At 42.3% G+C, this 18,934-nt stretch overlaps 1 protein-coding gene across 50 annotated transcripts in view; it reads left to right on the forward strand.

Annotated features, from left to right (window-relative positions):
* Kidins220 (kinase D-interacting substrate 220) overlaps window positions 1-18,934 on the forward strand; it is an 88,705-nt gene that overhangs the window by 40,780 nt on the left and 28,991 nt on the right. For all 50 annotated transcript variants that reach the window (XM_087552019.1, XM_087552025.1, XM_087552020.1 and 47 more), the window contains 3 exon segments: window positions 14-102; window positions 1,497-1,641; window positions 4,951-5,113. In XM_087552019.1, coding sequence (XP_087408145.1) covers window positions 14-102; window positions 1,497-1,641; window positions 4,951-5,113 — 397 coding nt within the window.

The following is an 18,934-nucleotide window of genomic DNA, read 5'->3' on the forward strand; positions in this document are numbered from 1 at the left end:
TGCTTTCTTCCAGGAACACAGGAGGACACTGACAGAAGAGTTTCACAGAACAGCCTTGGGGAGATGACAAAGCTTGGGAGCAAAACGGCTCTCAACAGAAGGGTAAGGTGCCATTCGTGCCACTTAACCTAATGGTCTGATTGACTTTTCCTCAGAGTCTTGGGGTTGAACCCAAAGCCTTGTGCATGCTAGGCAAATATTCTGCCACTTAGCCATACCCTGACTCTGATTTTTTATTTTTTTAGCAGTCATTCAAATAAAGTTAAGTGAGTGACACCTCATGTTCTTCAGTAAACATGGTGGTAAGCTCCTGAGATCAACATCAGTGCTGAGCTTCCTATCAGCATCAACTGCCTCTGAGCTGCCTGGGGCAGTAAGTACCGTGGTCTGGGAGGAGGCCTGCTCCTCGGCAGCCTCTTCCCAGGTCATGAGGTGACTGCTCCTCCAGTAGTAGGACTCATAGCCAGCAAATGATCGTGGCCTCACACTCATTCCTGAGCAGGTGCCATCCTTACTTTATCTCTCTAGGTTCTTCCTCCTTGCCCAGCATTTGCAAGGTCTGGATCGTAGTCTCCACACCCAGCTGTGGTTCTAGCCCTTCCCAGTCTCCTTGGGTTTCTGGTCATTACTTCAGACTCTGTCCATTCATAATATTTGTAGGGCAAAACCAGATGTATTTATCTAGGCTCATAAAGTGGGAGGATGTTCTCTGGCAGGGAGCCTTGTTGATCGTGTCGCTCAGGGGTGGCCAACATGGGCTTACACTGGCCTTGCCTTTCTTCTTGTTTGCTACCATTTGGACATTACTTTTTAAACCTCATGTCTTTGGTTTTGTGCCCACATGCTTTACAGGTTATGAATTCAGAGTTAATATGAATGACAAATGATATAGCCAAAGTCAGGGGAGTGTGTGATTCCACATTGTGAATTTCTTTCCTGGCAGCCCCAGTTCTTGGGTACCAATGGTTTCGACCTTTTCCATGCTTTAGGACCCAGGATTCCTTATCCACTCCCCTACTCTGCAGAGTGCCTTCAGCTCTCTGAGGAAATGCCATTCCCTGGCTGTGCCTGGGATAAAACAATGTAACACTTTGAAACAGCCTAAGACAGAGAGGCTGAGTCCCTGAAACCGTGAAGGAACCTACCTGCTTCATTGTTTTATGGTTCCTGAAGCACGGCTTCATGGAGCTTGACTGTGATTCTCTTTCTGGAGTTCTGTGTACCTCTCATCTGAGACATTAAGCTTTCCCTCACTGTACGGTTGTCAGTGTACATGGGCTAGAACCTGCCAACTACTGTGTAGCTGCTCTGGAAAGTGTCTGCCTTAGAAGCACCCACACTTGATTAGCCTGTAACTGTTCTCTTCGGTTAATATTGTGAATTGTGTTTTTCTTACCCACTGAGTACTCTGCTGTCTGTTTTGTTGTTCCTACCACAAGCATCCATGTTAACCCTCAAGGATGGATGTTTCTCTCTCATTGGTGCTGTCGTTTCAGGACACTTACCGCAGAAGACAGATGCAGAGAACCATCACGAGGCAGATGTCCTTTGATCTCACAAAGCTGCTGGTCACTGAGGATTGGTTCAGTGACATCAGCCCTCAGACCATGAGACGGCTACTCAATATTGTTTCTGTGACAGGTGACTTTTATTTTCCATGTTCTGTGATAGATAATAGTTTTTATTTTATTTATTTATTTTTTTTTTTTTGGAGCTGGGGACCGAACCCAGGGCCTTGCGCTTCCTAGGTAAGCGCTCTACCACTGAGCTAAATCCCCAGCCCCTGTTTATATTTTTTTGAGGTAGTAGGTATTGAACTCAGGGCTTGTGCAAGCTCCGTGAATGTTCTGCTATTGAGTTATCCCCCAGCCACCACCACAAGCTTTAAAGTTAGCAGAGCGCTTTGAGTATAAGCTCTGTTTGTAGTAGTAGTTGACAGTAGTAATTGACAATCTGATATCACTTGGACATTTATTTTAAAATTTCATGATTTTAAAGGTCTTTTGCTTTATATTTAGGCTAAATTTATGTAGTTTACATAACAGTACAATTAATATTTGTGCTGAAACTCAGATTTTTATATACTGCTATGTTGTTTCAGTTTTTATATGATATTTTGAATAAAAATGTTTGTAATGCAATGGGGACTGTTAGCCAGGCAGTGGTGGCACACATCTTTAATCTCAACACTCTGGAGGCAGAGGCAAGCCTATCTCCTTCTGATCCGGTTCAAGGCAAGCCTGGTCTACAGAGTGAATTGTAGGACAGCCAGAGCTACACAGAGAAATCGTGTCTTGAACACCCCCAAGCCTGCCCCGCCCACTCCCCAAAAGGTGCTTATTGCTGTGACTGAATTCTGTGTGGATGCTGCTCTTCTGTATGTGAAGACTAGCATTAAAGCAGTCATAGACACACTTTGCCATTTAACTTATAGAGTGGGTTTCTTCCCTTGCATGGTATTGCCTACTACCTTCTGGTATTTCCTAGTGTTGATTCTGTCAACTGGAATTGCATTTTATACTAGTTTAGGGCTCATGACATAAACTGTATTATTGGTGGGATCATACCTAAGATAGCATTTTTATAGTTAAATCTCTTTAAATGAGACCTCAACCTTCCCATGCTGGTTCGACAGAGGAACTATTTCCTGCTATTATTGCTAACACTGATATACTCACTTGGCAATAGGTCCTATCATCCTCCTTATGCCAAAGGATTGGTCTGGACATTGTAGAAATTAAACAGGAATTAAGGCAGCAGCTCTCCCCCTCATTACCTTCCTTCCCTGGGACTTCTGGCTCTGCCCTGCCTTGGCCCTCACTTCTGCTCTCAGCACAGCTCCTTGGTAGAGTACACTCTCTCATACTGCTCTCCACCCAGGCCTCCCAGACTTCCCACATGGAGCACACAGAGCCAGGGCCCCATCCTTGTCTGGACCCCACAAGCATGTAGAAATGACGTCCCTCTAACTGTGCCAGTTAGCATATTGTTTCCTCTTGCTCTTTAACTTTGGGCTGCTCGTGATCACAGTTCTTGGGGATCAGGTTTGTATCTTGACTGGTTTCATTAACATGGCCTGTCATGGTTCTCCGCCTGTGTGAGCAGTGAGTTTGCTCAGTTCTGCCCCTTCTAGCTTACATGTGAGCTTCTCCATGAGACCTTCCTGCATCTCAAATGGACTGACTCTTCCTCCTCCTTCCACATTTGATCCTCCTCCTCCTCCAAACAGCTGTCTTCCGACAGACACTGTCTTTGTCTATTTGCTCTCTGGAAGGGGACACCCTCATGCCAGGGTCTTTGTCTGATCTGCTTAACTGTCGTACCCACTTCAGCATCTGGGATTGATTGTGAATGAGTAAGAGACCTGAATGAAGTTAGAACCACACTTTACATGCTTCTTGAGAGAAGCGTTCTGAGGAAAAGGAGCAGCATCTGCAAAGGCTGTGAGCTGGATTCTGAGAACAGCTAGAGTGCCAGCCTGAGTGGAGTCGGAGGAGCAGAGTGGTGTGACGTGGTGTGAGAAAGCTGCAGCTCATTTGAGGCCTTATGGCTCCAAAACGGGAAGGACTTTAGATTGCTGACATCTTCAGGTACGCCAAAGAGACCTGGCCTGATACCTCTAAATGGTAGCCAGGCCAGTGGTACAGACTCAACATGTTAGCCACTCCCAAGGCTCAGGCACGAGGCTCTCAAGTTCACGGCCAACCTGGGCAACTTAGTGAGTTGGATGTGGAGGTTTACATCTGTAATCCTAGCACTCTGGGAGTGGAGGCAGGAGAATAGGTATGTCAGAGCCAGCCAGGCTACTTGAGACCCTATGTTTTAAAAACCAAAAACTCAGCCTTCTACAAGAAGTATATTGTCAAGCTTGTTTCAGTGCTCGGACTTTCATTTTTATTGTTGCCCCAAAGACACATTCAGCTTAAATACTCATCTAGTTACTTCACAGGTTGGTGTGTGTTTGTTGGATTTCTCATCTGCTTTGCCGAGTGAATGCTTCTCAGGAAGGCTGTGGCTGTATCATCTGTTCTGTTCCGGGTTTTACCTCAGAGTTAGTATTGTATTCATGGGTCCATAGCTGGCAGACATAGCTCACTGGGATGGAGGAGTCACATCCTGTTATCCACAAGCAAAGCAGATCCACCTTCCAGGAAGGTCAGTGGTGAAAATGCACAGTAAGGGTCTGAGGCAGGGAAGAGCTGGGTGAGGGTCATTGTCTGTACAGTGAAGGTGGGACAGGAGGATTCCCAGGAGAGCCTGTCAGACAGGTGGACGTGAGTCCAGGTATGGACTGACCTGATGATACGAGAATAGAGCTGCTCGTGTTTTTATGTGAGAGCCAAGCCTGTTTGCGATCCTGTCAAGGTGAAGGCGATGAAACACTGGAAGGAAGCCTTGATTCTGAAAGCTCACCAGTTTCAGTTGTCCTCAAATAGCATGCCCTGGGAGGAGAGCTGAGTTCAGTCCTCTGAACACCCTACAAACAGGCTCTTTTTATCAATAATGTAGACAACAAGTTTTAGATTCATTGTAATTAATATGATCTATCCCAGTAGGTAAGAAGGGAAGTGAATTAAGCCATAAAACAAAGACAGACCAGTATGTTTGGGTTCCATTAAGGACCTGGAGAGGTCCTTAGCAGTCAGCAGTGAGAACTACCATGGTGTTTTATTTTGTTTGTTGGTTTATTTTTTGAGACAGCCTTACTGTGAAGTTCAGGTTGGCCTCAAGACTTCTACTTCAGCCTCCTGTGTGCCAGGATTACTGATGTCTGCCACTGTGCCCTCTGAATCTTTAAAATCTGGATTTTACAAACCACATAAATACTTGGTTTAAATCTGTATTGTAACCAAATGTCAAAATTTTCAAATATTTCAATTATTTGTGACTATGCTGAACATTTCACTTAGTATGCCTACTAATTTTTGGATGTTTATGGATTTGCTAAAGGGCGGCTACTAAGAGCCAATCAGATTACTTTCAACTGGGACAGGCTAGCCAGCTGGATCAACCTCACCGAGCAGTGGCCGTACCGGACGTCTTGGCTTATACTATATCTGGAAGAGACTGAAGGTCTCCCTGATCAGATGACCTTAAAGACCATCTATGAGAGGTATTTTATTTGACTGCTTTGCACTTAACTCTGCTTTGAATTCTAAAACACAAATAGTGCGTGCAAAATCTCTCCTTCTGAATCCAGTAGATCCAGGTCAGGCATCTGAGCATGCGCTGTCATGATGCGAGAGCGAACAGGCTCAGGGTTCTTGTCCCTATAGCTTTTCCATCGTAGCCCCATGGCCTTTCTCTGGATTGCTGTTTATTCAGGTGTCTGTCCCATGCACCTGGGATGTATAACTTCCTCAGCTGCTCTTGTGTCTTTAGCTCTGCCTTCACGATGTGTGCATCGTTTCCTCCAGGGCCACCTGCATTCACACCAACCCTGTCACACTTTGCTTGTCTTCCTAGGCTTTTCTGAAAAACTTGTGTGTAGTGTCTATGACCCTGTAACATTTCCATTCTGTATGTCTGTAAAACTGGCATCAGATAGGTGACACCGAAGTGTGCAGAGTACTCACATGTTTTGGCGTGTCCCTGTCCCTTCAGCAGCTCATTCCCTTTTCTTCAGAACCTTACATGTGCTACTTGTTTAAAACTAAGGTTTTCAAATCCTTCTGGTCCAGTTTTGCTCTCAGTTCTTCCTGTAAATACGACTGAAAGTAGCTCTTGGCATTTCCTCTGCCGGGTTACGTAGCCCATTCTTTTTTTTTTCTTTTGGTTCTTTTTTTCGGAACTGGGGACCGAACCCAGGGCCTTGCGCTTCCTAGGCAAGCGCTCTACCACTGAGCTAAATCCCCAACCCCTATGTAGCCCATTCTTTAAACTCAGCCCCCCCCCCCTCCGAAGTATAGAATAGAATAGAGTTTATTCAGGGCATGGCGGTGGGAGTTAGGAGGGTAGTAGAGACAGAGAAAGGTAGAGAGGGAGAGAAGAGGAGAGAATTAGAGGCCGGCCATGAGCATGTGGAGGGGGCGCAGGGAGGGACGAGAGGACAGAGCAGGGGCAGGAAGGCAAGAGCAAGAGCAACTCAGCATCTTCTAAAGTCTTAAAGCACAGACAAAACAGACAGGACTGGGCCAGAGAGATGACTCTTGCAGCTGACCTGGGTTTGGTTCCCAATACCCTCTTCCAACTTCTGTGGGCACTAGGCACGCATGTGCTACATGCAGGTAAAACACTCATACACATGAAATAAGTCTAAAAAATATTTTAATGGAGACAGGATCTTTGCCAGAATGTAGTACAGAATGTGTGTGGCCTTCTAGTTCCCTCCTGTTCCCAGCACAGGTCGTTTTGTGCCCGAAGCCTGATAATCAGTGCTTACTGCTCTTGTTCCCATCCACATTCCAGTGCCTTGGGTTCCCCTGTTATAGCCCACCAGCTCTCCTTAAGGCATCCTGGGGCTTCTCCAGCTTACAGCCCCAGCCTCTCCAGACTCTTCCTGCAAACCAGGTGGATGGCCACAGCAGTCACTCTGTTTGTCTCGTACTCATTCTCTGTATTAGTAGACTTTCAGTGCTGTGACTGCAGCTAAGGAGAGGATGGTGGTATTTAGTTCATGCTTTCAGAGGTCTCTGTCTGGTGTGGTGAGGAGAGCCTGGGAGAGCAGAACTGCTCTCATTGTGGCAGACAAGAAACAGAGAAAGAATTGCCTGTGCTTTGCTTGAAAATTAAAGTTTGCATTATAGAGTCCACCATCTGAACCTTATAGGTAGTTCTGATTTTTTTCTCAGTTTTTAAATTGAAATATGTCTTGAGGCAAGAAGGTATAGAGGAACACGTGCACGTTGCTTAAAGATAATAGCAAGTGTACCCTTTTATGAAAAAATAGAATATTGTGAAAGAATTATTTGGGGCTGGGGAAATTTTTTTAAATCATAATGAATACAAATTATAGTGAATTTTTAGGGGAATATTTTATTTTGATCACATCAATATAGAATAATGTGTATTAGAGACAAAATGAGACCATGCCAACTTCCTTTTGTGATTTAGTCAAACTATTACATTAGACCTCAGCCCTGACGGCCTTGCTGTCCGAGAGCAGACTGACTTAGTATGGCTCTGAGATGCTTTTCTTTTTAAATCTGCCTATGTCTATAACTACTTACAGAGAGTGTTTGTAGTTAGCCAACAAAGAGAAAAAGATAGTGTGGAAAGAAATCTGAAAATTCATAAAGGATTTTACTTAAGATAATTAAATAAAATAATTTGCAATGAACAACTGTAGGAAGACAGTTTGCTCAACTTATTGGAAACCCGTCTTTTGCTGTAGCAATTTGGTTGTCTGTTTCTACTTACCCACGGCTGAGTTCTTTGGTGCTTGTCATTTGAATAATAAAAAGTTTTATTTACAGCTGACAAAAAGCAGCAGTATATAATTGATATTCATTTGTTTTATTAAAGAAATCTGATTTGGTAAAAACAATCGGAAAATAGTATTTTTAACGCTAGTAGTAAAATTTATTTTTTTTAATCCATAAAAAGCTTCATTTATTTTTATAGCAATTTGATGACACATCTGCTTGCTTTATTCAGCTGAAAAAGAAAATGTTGGTTCTTGGTGTTTGGTAAAATTGCTTTGTTAAATTATTTTCTAAATTGTTCAACTTTTAACAAATGACATTTGATACTAACACTGGAAAGCAATTTCAGCCAATTAAGTAATCCCTCTATAAACCATTGGAACATTAAGATGACATACTGTTCATTCAAGATTATTTTAATTGGTACAATTATTGTAATTTTCTTGCAATTATGTGTTGAGCTAAAAGCTTTTGTCTAGATCATTTGAGGGTTTTTTTGTTAACATACATTTAGTAAGAAGAAAGAAAGTTAAATAAAAACTGTAGATAAAGATTTTCTGTCTACCTTTTAGTACAGCATTTTAGATAATCATTGAAATATTTTAGTATAAAAGTTTATTTCTGATATTTTAGACACTTAAAGCAATGATAGAGGCTTTTAAAGGATCAATTTAAATAGTTTTCATGAAGATAATACTTTAAATTTCTGTTTTGACGTTGCTCAAGCAATGATTTAGTGGAGAAGGTATGGACAGCAGAACTTTGTGTGAGAGGTAGCATCCTTTTGATAGACTTGAGTCCTTAAAATGAGTCAGTTTTAAGAGTGTTTAAGAATGATGGCCACTTTCCATCTACTGGAAACAGCTGTTTGCTGAGTAACCCTTGACATCGATATTATGGATCGATCTGTTAAGTTATGCACTCATATTTTAGCAAATATGTCATATATTCATTTCTGATAATCAACAAAAGCTTTCAAAAGCATAATTGATTACGTCTAGCCTCCCTAGTTTCCCTTAAAGCTTACCAATCTCCTGCATGGCTCCTTTCCATTTCCACCTGTTATCACTTGGGTGGATTATGCAAGCCGTTTGAAAGCTCATCTGTGATTATCCTTAAGTCATGCCTTGGAGTTGAATGATCTCCTTGTACAAAATATGTCTTTGTACTTATTTTTTTTTGTCTTAAATGGAAGATTCTAGGAATATCTATTTAAAACATTATTTCATGATGCTATTAAGGTGTTTCTTATGTACAGCTTTGAATCTTACTATGATTCTATAGTTTTGATATAGTAGGGCTTTTTGATGTTGCCGTCATTTAAAACTTATTAAATTCTTATTATTTAGTATATAATTATTTTTCTAAGCGTATGCTGTGGATATTTCCAGCACACATTTGCTCAGAATGTGGAGGTTAAATGTTTATGAGTATCTTTGTCTGTGAAAGAGATTGATCTAGTTCTTTGCAAAAATCACCTGATCATTTTTTCATATAAGAGAGAAAACTAAGTAGGTTTGCACTGAAATAAAGATTCCGTGACTATAACAGAAGCCTTACTTTAGGGTGGGTAAATTTAGTATTAAGAGTAAGGGGGTTGGGGATTTAGCTCAGTGGTAGAGTGCTTGCCTAGGAAGCGCAAGGCCCTGGGTTCGGTCCCCAGCTCCGAAAAAAAGAACCAAAAAAAAAAAAAAAAAAAAAAAAGAGTAAGCCTGCAAACTGTACAGTGAGGTAGAATATTGACAGTTATATGCAAATTTTTGATTTTACATTGTTTATTTATATTCTTGATAGAAATTAATTGACAAATCCAGATTATTTGTTTGTTTGTTTAGGTTTTTCAAGACAGGGCTTCTCTGTGTGGCTCTGGCTGTCCTGGAGCTTACCCTGTAGACCAGGCTGGCCTCAAACTCAGTGAGCCACATGCTTCTGCCTCCTGAGTCCTGGGATTAAAGGTATGTGGTTGTTAAATCCAGAGTTTTAAAGATAAATAAAAATGAAGGGCAGAATTTTTTAAACATTCATTTACTTTTATCTTACGTATTTGGGTGCTTTGCCCGTGTGTGCATGTCTGTGCATCACAAGCATTCAAAAGCCAGAATCCTCTGGAACTGGAATTATAGATGGTTGTAAGACACCTTGTTGGTACTGAGAATCAAACCCAGGTCCTCTGGAAGAACAGCCAGTGCTCCTAACTGTTGAGTTCTTTCTATCCTGGAAGAATTTTTAAAATTTATTTTCGATGCACTTGGAACATGCCTACTATCATCGTTTGGAGAAAAGAAAAAGAGAGATTAGCTAGGCATGTTAGGCCATTCTTAAATTATCTGTTATTGTGTTTTGCTTCTGATTTGTTCTCTTATTGTTCCTGGATTTGTAGGCAATTGAAGGGTGTTAGAGAAATTACTGGAGGAAAAAAAAACAACTTAGAATTCGTTGTTATTTAGGAAATTGTTCCTGGTTGTTTTGTTTTGTTCTGAGATAGGGTCTCATTGGCTGGCCGGGAACTCACTGTGTAGACCAGACTAGCCTCAAACTCACAGAGAACTGACTGCCGGGAAATAGCTCATGAGAGCCTATTATGAAGAGACACTACTGTGGCAGTAATAGTTACTGTAGGATATCCATGTACAAGGCTGGCAGAGACCCCTGACCCAGGGAGTTCTGCACATGAGCAACATACAAACTGTGAGTAGCAACAAGTCCTGTGGAAAGGATGGAAGGAGAAACATTATAGTGCGGCTGTGCATGGCAGCCCTCACTGACAAGAGAGCTAAGCAAGGACACACAAGTGCTGACAGCCAAGTAGACTTCTAGTAGCTGAGGGGGCCTCTGTATTGCTGAAGACTGCTAGCCGCCTTGTAGGTAACAGAACATAAATGGGTCGCTTTTGGAGTGATATTGAATAGAATTATGGATAATCAAAACATGGACTTTGGGTGCTGGAGAGAGCTCGGCGGGAGCACCTGCTGTTCTCCCAAAAGGACCTGGATTCACTTTCTCTGGAGGCTCACAGTCAATCTGTAGCTCTAGGCCCAGGAGGTCCAGTGCCCTCTTCTGGCCTTTCCAGGCACCAGGCATACATGCTATATAGACATACATGCATGCAAGCAGAACACCCATCCACATAAAAACAAGTAAATAAGTAAACAAATAAAATGTTAAGAAGTCATAGACTTTGAGTGACACAGTGGGATAGGGAAAATAATTGATCAGAGCTATCTGTGGGAGTTCACACATCACGCGCACTGTCCCCAGCGCCGTCTGCGTTCTCCCCTTGATCTTACACTGCTCTTTGTCTGGCCCGCCCTCCCTGTCTCCCACCTCACTCGTCTGGTGTCTTAAGCGTGGCTCGTGTGGGAAGCCTGTGATAAAGCAGGCACCCATCTCAGGTTCTTTACTCCATTGCTCAGGTGCTCCTTCACAGGCTCCGCCATGGGATTTGCTCACCAAGGTCTGCTTTACTCTTCTTTCCATAGCAGTATTTGTCTCCTCCTTAAGATGGTGAACCCCACAGCGTATAGCTTCCTTCCATTTTCACACACATGCAAGGAGCAGAGTGAGTGTTTTTGAAAGAGTGGGGAAGTCTGATGGTGCATTTGCATTGAGAAAAGTGTGGCTTCCTCAAGGTGGCTGATGTCAAGCTTTGCTTTATCTTAAGAGTGGGGTCCTCTGGACGGACGCCTCATTGTTCTGAGGGTGAATCACTGTGTCTTACTGTGAAGCTTATTGTCAGTGAAGCACACCATGACTGGGGACTACGTACTTCACCTAAAGTTTGGTGGCTCCTTCCTCTTAGCAGCTGACACTAAGCTCACAGCAGTGTTTCTGTAGCCGGTAACCGTGCTTCTGTTTCTAGGATCTCACATTTATAAACCTGTGGTGAAGCAGTGGGTTGTAGACTTTTCACAGACTGTGACTTGGAGACAGTGTCTTCCCCAGTACAGATCTTCTTACAGATGATTATCTGTGTGTCCTATCAGAGTCAGTGTGTGGAGGACAATGGCACATGCTTGTAATCCCAGCACTCAGGAGGTGAAGGCAGGAGGATTGCTCAGGGTTTAAGGCCATCTGTACACATCAAAACCATGTGGCAAAACATTAAAAGTTAATAAATAATCAATATGAGCGAAGGTCATGTGTGCTCGGAGGACTCCATTTTGTTCTGCTAACCAAACAGTTGTTACAGTTAGACCTGTGCTGGGTGCCTGCTAAGGACAGCACTACCACTGTGGTGCCTGAGCTGCCCTGGGTAGGTGGCGTCCAGTGGGCACTGTGCCCAGCATCCTGTGCTGCGCTCTGCATAACCAAGGCAAGCAGAGAGCAGGACTTACAATCTCCGAGATGCATCTGGAGTTTCCTCCGCCTGTCTGTGTACACAGTCTTCTGTAGTTGCAGGGATAGCTGTGGGTCTGTGGTGGAAACAGTTCTCAGTGATGTGCATGAGTCTTTAGAATATATGGCAGTAGGTGTGTTACCCAAGTACAAAACATTAAATTTGTTATATCTACTAAAAACGCAGGCTTTTGCAAACTACAGAAAAGCCCACATCGTAGCTCTGATGGTGTCAGAGGTGGAAAGTGTCAGATCAGAAGGCTGTCGGTATTCTTTGGCACTTTGTTTAAGCTTCTACACCTTTATGTGCATTAGTGGCTGATTCTTCTAGGTAGGGTTTTCCCTAGATTTTCTTTTGCTGGTCTGGGGAGGGGAGGAGAGGGGAGGGGAGGGAGAGAGAGAGGGTCAGAGAGAGAGAGAGTCAGAGAGAGAGACAGAGACAGAGACAGACAGACAGAGACAAGAGACAGACAGACAGGCAGGCAGAACTGACTGAGGATCAGACTTCTAGGGCTCATCTTGTGTACTGTACTGCTGAATTGTTCCTCCAGATCTTGTTTTGATTCTAATAGGATAAAGTTGATTTTAAAAGTATTTTATCAGCATTTAAATTCATGGTATCATCATCAACTGCTGATAGAAAACTAAGAAATAATTGTAAATGCTTCAAAGTCTTGTGTAAATACCATTAACATGAAACTAAAGTATATTGAATACAAACAGGAAAGTCAGTTTCTCTGAAGTGTGCTTTAATGTATAAACATACATTTAACATACAAAAATGATTTATATCAGGTTGACTATTTTAAAACATGGAAAAATTATGTCATATATTTTTGTAAACAATTTCAATTATTGAAGGACCCACATTCCCTAGAGGTCTTAAGACATCCTTTTAGAGATCAAATAAACTATTAACGCTTTTGTATGAGAAAAAACAGCCAGTGTACAGTAACAGTGTAGCTTATTTTGAAACTGATGTTAGGCACTAATGGAAAGCATGCTGCAGTATTCAGGAAGGCCACAAGATGGGGCTGTCTCACTGGGAACTTTATTAGCATGCCTGGCTGTGAGCCAAGTGAAGTGCTTTTTTTTTTTTTTTTTGCTTTCCCATTTCTCTAGCAGGAAAATGGGAGGCTGTAATGGAAGGTTGAATTTCCATTCATTCATTCGTTAACTCATTCATTCATTCATTCATTCATTCATTCATTCATTCATTCATTCATTCATTCATGTGTGGGAGTGCTATGTGGAGACCAGGAATTAACCTTGGATGTCATTCCTCAGAAATTGTCTACCTTGGTGTTTTTGAGAGATAACCTTTTTTGGAAAGATAAGGTTTCTCAGTAGCATGTAACTTACCAGGAAGGATAGGCTGGTTGGCCAGTGAGCTCCAAGGACTGCATGTGTCTGCCTTCCCAGTGCTGAGATTACGGATATATATGTGCTAGCCTGACTACACTTTATGAATAAGTACTTCCTGAGTAAGCCATCTTCCCATCATAGGGACATTTATCATCATTGCGTGTACGTGTGTGTGCATGCATACATGTAGTATGTGGGTAGAGGGGGTTGTGTATGCTAAGTAAGTGATCTACTACTGATCTACCAGTGCTCTCCTATAATTTGATTAAGTTCAATTTTGAAAAACCCATAAATTTGAACAAGAAAGAATTTTTGCCTGCTTACATATTTTGGCTTTAAAAATATTAAATATACCAGATATGGTGACCCACACTTTTAAACTCTTTTTTTTTTTTTCCGGAGCTGGGGACCGAACCCAGGGCCTTGCGCTTCCTAGGCAAGCGCTCTACCACTGAGCTAAATCCCCAACCCGTGACCCACACTTTTAATCCCTGCACTGGGGAGCCAGATCTCTGAGTTGGAGGACAGCCTAGTCTACAAAATTCCAAGGCAGGGCTACATAGAGAGATCCTGTTTCAAAAACAAAGCAAATAACACCCTCTTTCCCCCACAAAAATCTCAATAAGTAAATAAATAAACAAATAAAATGGTAAACATTTGTCTTAGGGTTTACTTCTGTGAACAGACACCATGACCAAGGCCACTCTTATAAAGGACAACATTTAACCAGGGCTGTCTTACAGGTTCAGAGGTTCAGTCTATTATCATCAAGGCAGGAACATGGCAGCATCCAGGCAGGCATGGTGCAGGAGGAGCTGAGAGCTCTACATCTTCATCTGAAGGCTGCCAGCAGAATACTCACTTCCCGGCACCTAGAACCACAGTATTAAGCCCACACTCACAAGGCCACACCTACTGCAATCGGGCCACACCTTCTAATAGTGCCACTCCCTGGGCCAAGCACATACAAACCATCACAACAGACTTTATTAAAGATTAAATCTTTAAGGTAATTTGTGAAGGTTTTGCTTTAAGCTGTAACACTCATAGACTAGCTTTGCATTCAGAGTTCCCATTTGCTGTGCCTGACATCTCTTAACAGTTGACAGGAACCTATAATATTGTCATAGTCAATGCTGCCTCAAAAAACTAGAACTTTTATCTCATTTACTTTCATTTGAGCATTTTAAAATACAGACTTCCGATGCCAGAAATCAGGCTAAGATCTTCAGTTGTCAACTGTGCGCTCAACTTCAGGCTCTTATGAACTATGTTGCTTCTCATCTCTTTATTGAAAACATTTTATTATCCTAGGTTAACATTATCATTTGGTCATCTCTGTTGCCATCCTCTGCTCCCTCCCATGCAGGCATTGTGCTGTAACGCACGGATATCCATACTGTGAAACATTTGCCAATTGAATCCTATGCAGAATCCCTAAATAAAATAGTACATCAGAACTAATTTATTCAAATTAAATAATTAAAGCAAGTTAATTAGAGAACTGAATTGTTTTGAAGAATGTATGAGAGGGAAGAGTTATGTGTCGAGGTTTTGTCTTTTACTCTTTTGTAATGCTAAGTGCGACACCAAGACCTGGAGTCTGCACTTCACTTCTGGGACCCTGCTCCCTAGTTAATTCTGATTGGGAATAAGGATGCCGATAGCCAATAGATGGACAGAAAAGGATTTGGGGCTGAGGTTTTACAGGCTTGGGTGGAAGAGGATGAGTAGGAGGGTAAAGGAGAGCAGCCATGGGCTGAGGGCCAAAAGAATGTGGCCCAGAGGGCTGCCCAATTGGGTTAGAGCAGCAGATGGAACGCAGTTAACAGTACATGATAGCTCAGGTTATCGATAGGAAAGCAGATTCTCGCAGCATGGAGGGGGGGCCCAGCTACTGTGCTGCCTAAGGCATGTCTAAAAACAAAGGCTGTGTGTGTCTTTCATCCAGGGACATCATTTTTAATATTTTTTACTATAGTTATGTATTAAGATTGGAATCTCAGGCTCATTAAAGCATCTCTAGTTAGTTTTATACCAAGAAAACTTGTCATTGTAAGTAGAGGCTAATGTTGCCAGTTTTTTTTTTTTTTTTTTTTTTTTTTGGTTCTTTTTTTTTTTTTTCGGAGCTGGGGACCGAACCCAGGGCCTTGCGCTTCCTAGGTAAGCGCTCTACCACTGAGCTAAATCCCCAGCCCCTATGTTGCCAGTTTTTAATCTTCCTTTTTGATGACGATATAGTGCTCCTCTAGTCTTACCTAGAAACTTATAGGATTGATTGGAAACCTTTGTTCTTAGGGAGTCACCAACAGTGTAGTGTGTACTTACTGAAGCTCAGTCCTGCTTCTCTACCATGATCCTGTCGCTCGGGCCACAAAACAGCTTTTACTCTGACCATGGCACTCATGTTTAGACACAGGCTATGGTAGGAGCGTGCATTCTTATATAACCTTATGAGCAAGAAATGGCTTATATTTTAGGAAATAGTGAAAGAATATACTTGTATAGATGAGGAAGAAGAGATATTGTGTCCCAGGATCTGAAACTGGTAACTGCTCTAAAGGTAGTTAAAGGGACCTGGAAGAACGGAGCTGATAAAGGAGGCAGACTGAAGTCTCATGGAATAGCTAACGTTACTCAGAGCCCCAGACAATTAGTACTCATCCAATTACAAGAGCAAGCTGTGTGTGGCAAAATGTTTCCATGGAGCTATACAGACAAATAGCAATAGCTAGTCGTAATGAATTCTCTGAGGTAAACTTACTCTATCTGCTACACTTGGGAGGAATTGAAAGCATAATCCAAAAGCAGTTCTGTACTTTTGAAGAAACTGAGCTCACAAGATTCTTGTATTGGTTTCTTGGAGTTTTCTCACAAGTACTCAGATTTTCCTCACACGACTCTATTCTTACATCAGTTCTGACAAAACACAGGTACAAAGTCAGGAGGCCTTGTTAGTAGAACTCTTTGTGTTGGTAATGCTTAGTGTGCCAAAATCTAACACAGAACAGTATTCTATTACATTATTTCTTCCATTTAAAAGACAGACTGCAGTGATGTACATCTTTAATCCCAGCACTCAGGAGGCAGAGGCAGGTGGATCTCTGAGTTCAAGGACAGCCTGGTCTGCAGAGTGAGTTCCAGGACAGCCAGGGCTACACAGAGAAATCTGGTCTTTAAAAAACCTCAAACTTAAGCTCTGTATCTGGACAGGCTGTGCTAGCAATGCTTCATCTCCACATCCACTCAGAAAGCGAACAAAAACACTGGCTAAAGTCAGCCTGTTTTAGGATCAGAGGCAGAGGCAGGGGCAGGGGCAGGGGCAGGGGCAGGGGCAGGTGGCACCTTCACCTGGATCACACACTCAAAAGACTAAAGTAGCAGTGGCCTTTGCCAGGTGACAAGATAATTAGGCACTCATATGTCACGTGGGGACAGTCAGGTGTGCTTCACATTAGTGAACATTAGAATTATATGCTTGCTGGCTTAGACTGACTTCAGTGTTTATGGTGAGGAGCAGTGTCTGAGGGGCTGGAGAAGTAGCTCGGTGGTTAACAGCACTTGCTGTTCATGCAGAGGCAGGCTCAGCTCCCAGCACGGTACTTCACAACCAACCATTCCAAGTCCAGGAGATCTAATGCCTCTCTCGACACCAAGTGTGTGTGCAATGCACATACATGCACACAGACAACACATTCATATGTTTAAATAATAAAGAAATAGATAAGTTGATTTAAAAACATAATATTTGGTTGGAACAGTAAAGTATTTCTATTGTACCAACTGGTGTTCCAGCCAGAGTAACAAGACAAGAAAAATAAAAGGACTCAAATTATATAGTAGTTGTAAAACTATCTCTAATTACAGATACTGTGATACTGTATAGAGAGTATCCCAAAAGTCTACAGGAACTTCCAGAATCAATAAGCCCAACAGTGTTCAGGATACAGATCAGCAGAAAGATCACTTGTGCTTCTGTTCTCATGATGTCGATAATCTGAAAGGATATTGTTTCATTTAACCAAGGCAGTTAAAGAATGTTCATTAAAAGCCAACATTGCTAAGAGAGATGAAATAAATGGGAGGACACTCAGTGTCCATGAACAAGGAAATTAAAGAACTGGGATATCGGGTCTATCAAATGTTCCCATCAGAGCCAATGTAAAAATCTTTGAAAAATCCCAGTAACTTTCGTGTGCAGAAAGGACAATATTTTTTGAAGAAAACCAGAATCTGAAGGCCCCCATTTCAAAGCTCACACAAGCTACAGAGTGGCAGAACGATCAAGAACACACACAAGGCAATCGAACAGAGTAAATCCAGACAACTACAGCTACTTAGGCATGTCACTTGGGGCATGAGTGCCAAGTCTGTTCAATACAGTTCTTAGACAATAGATTCCCACGCTCATCCTTATCTCACGATGCAGACAAAAGTCATCAACATGCTCCACCTACTTTTTAAAGATTTATTTATGTATATGACTATACTGCTGCTGTCTTCAGACCACCAGAAGAGAACATCAGATCTCATTTCAGATGGTTGTGAACCACCATGTGGTTGTGGGGAACTCTCTGTAGTCCCTCACTTATTCTTTTTCAAGCACAAAATTTTGTCAGTATCAGAAAGGGTAAAATTGGTCTGAAGAGATGGCTCAGTGGTTAAGAGCACTGACTCCTCTTCCAGAGGTCCTGAGTTCAATTCCCAGCAACCACATGGTGGCTCATGACCATCTGTAATGGGATCTGATGCCCTCTTCTGGTGTGAAGACAGTGACAGTGTACTTATATATAATAAATAAATGAATCTTTGTTTTAAAAAAGGGTAAAATTTAAATTATTTTATTCTGAAGGGATAGACTTATTTAGGAAGAACATGTGCGTGTGTCTGTCTGTGTGTGTCTTCACTTGGCAGATATTTATTAAGCACCCGTGCTGTGACAAAGTGCTAGGCACTGGAGCTGTACTAGGGATCAAAGCTGAACTTGTTCCCAGCATTGATGGAAACGACAGTCTGGAGGAGAAGGAGGAGGATGAAGACGGCACTTGCACTAGTAGATATATGGATGGCATGCAGGAGAGTGTGAGGACTTTAGGTGTGTTGTCATAGAGGGGTGTGAGCTGTCCTTCGGGTAGGCTTCCCTAAGTAAGAGGGTTGTGCTGAATACAAAGGAGGACTGCGGATTAGATGGGTGAAGACAGGAGGGGGAGTGTCTAGGGTTTTGGTTGTCTTGAACAGATAACAAGTGGTCATAAAAATGAGTTTGATGGGGCTAGAGAGATGGCTCAGCAGGTAAGAGCACTTACTGAACGCCAGAGGACTCAAGTATAGTCCTGAGTACACATACGGCACCTCTAGTTTGAGAACTCCAATGCTTCTGGCTGCCATGGTTTTCTGCTCTCGTGTGCATGTATATCCACATTCAGGCACATGCACCTATTATATATTATTAGAATTATTTTAGAGACAAGTTGCGTTGCATCCTTTGTTTCTGATCTGGCTTTTGTTGTTTTTTCCTTCATTGCTGGTGATTGAACGTGGGGCTGTTTGGACGCTAAGCAAGAGCCCTTTCTCTAAAGTACGTCCCCAGAACTGAATGGGTGGGCTTTTTGTCTTTAGTAATGTGAGGGTCTTCTGGAAGTTACGTGTGTCTCAGGTGTAACACAGTTCCAAGGCAGGCAAGAGTTTATAAAGACATTGGATTGCCTAGCGTTCATGAAGCCCTGGGCTTGATCATCAGTGAGTAAAAAATGAGGGGTGAGGTAGTGTGGTAAATCTAATTTTAATGCCTATCGGATAATCACATTATTAGACAACCAGCTTCAGCAAAAATACAATGTTCTTCTCATAAGTTATACATTATGGACCTG

This window comes from Rattus norvegicus, chromosome 6 (genome assembly GCF_021556685.1).
Source record: "Rattus norvegicus strain SHRSP/BbbUtx chromosome 6, alternate assembly SHRSP_T2T, whole genome shotgun sequence".
NCBI lineage: Eukaryota > Metazoa > Chordata > Mammalia > Rodentia > Muridae > Rattus > Rattus norvegicus.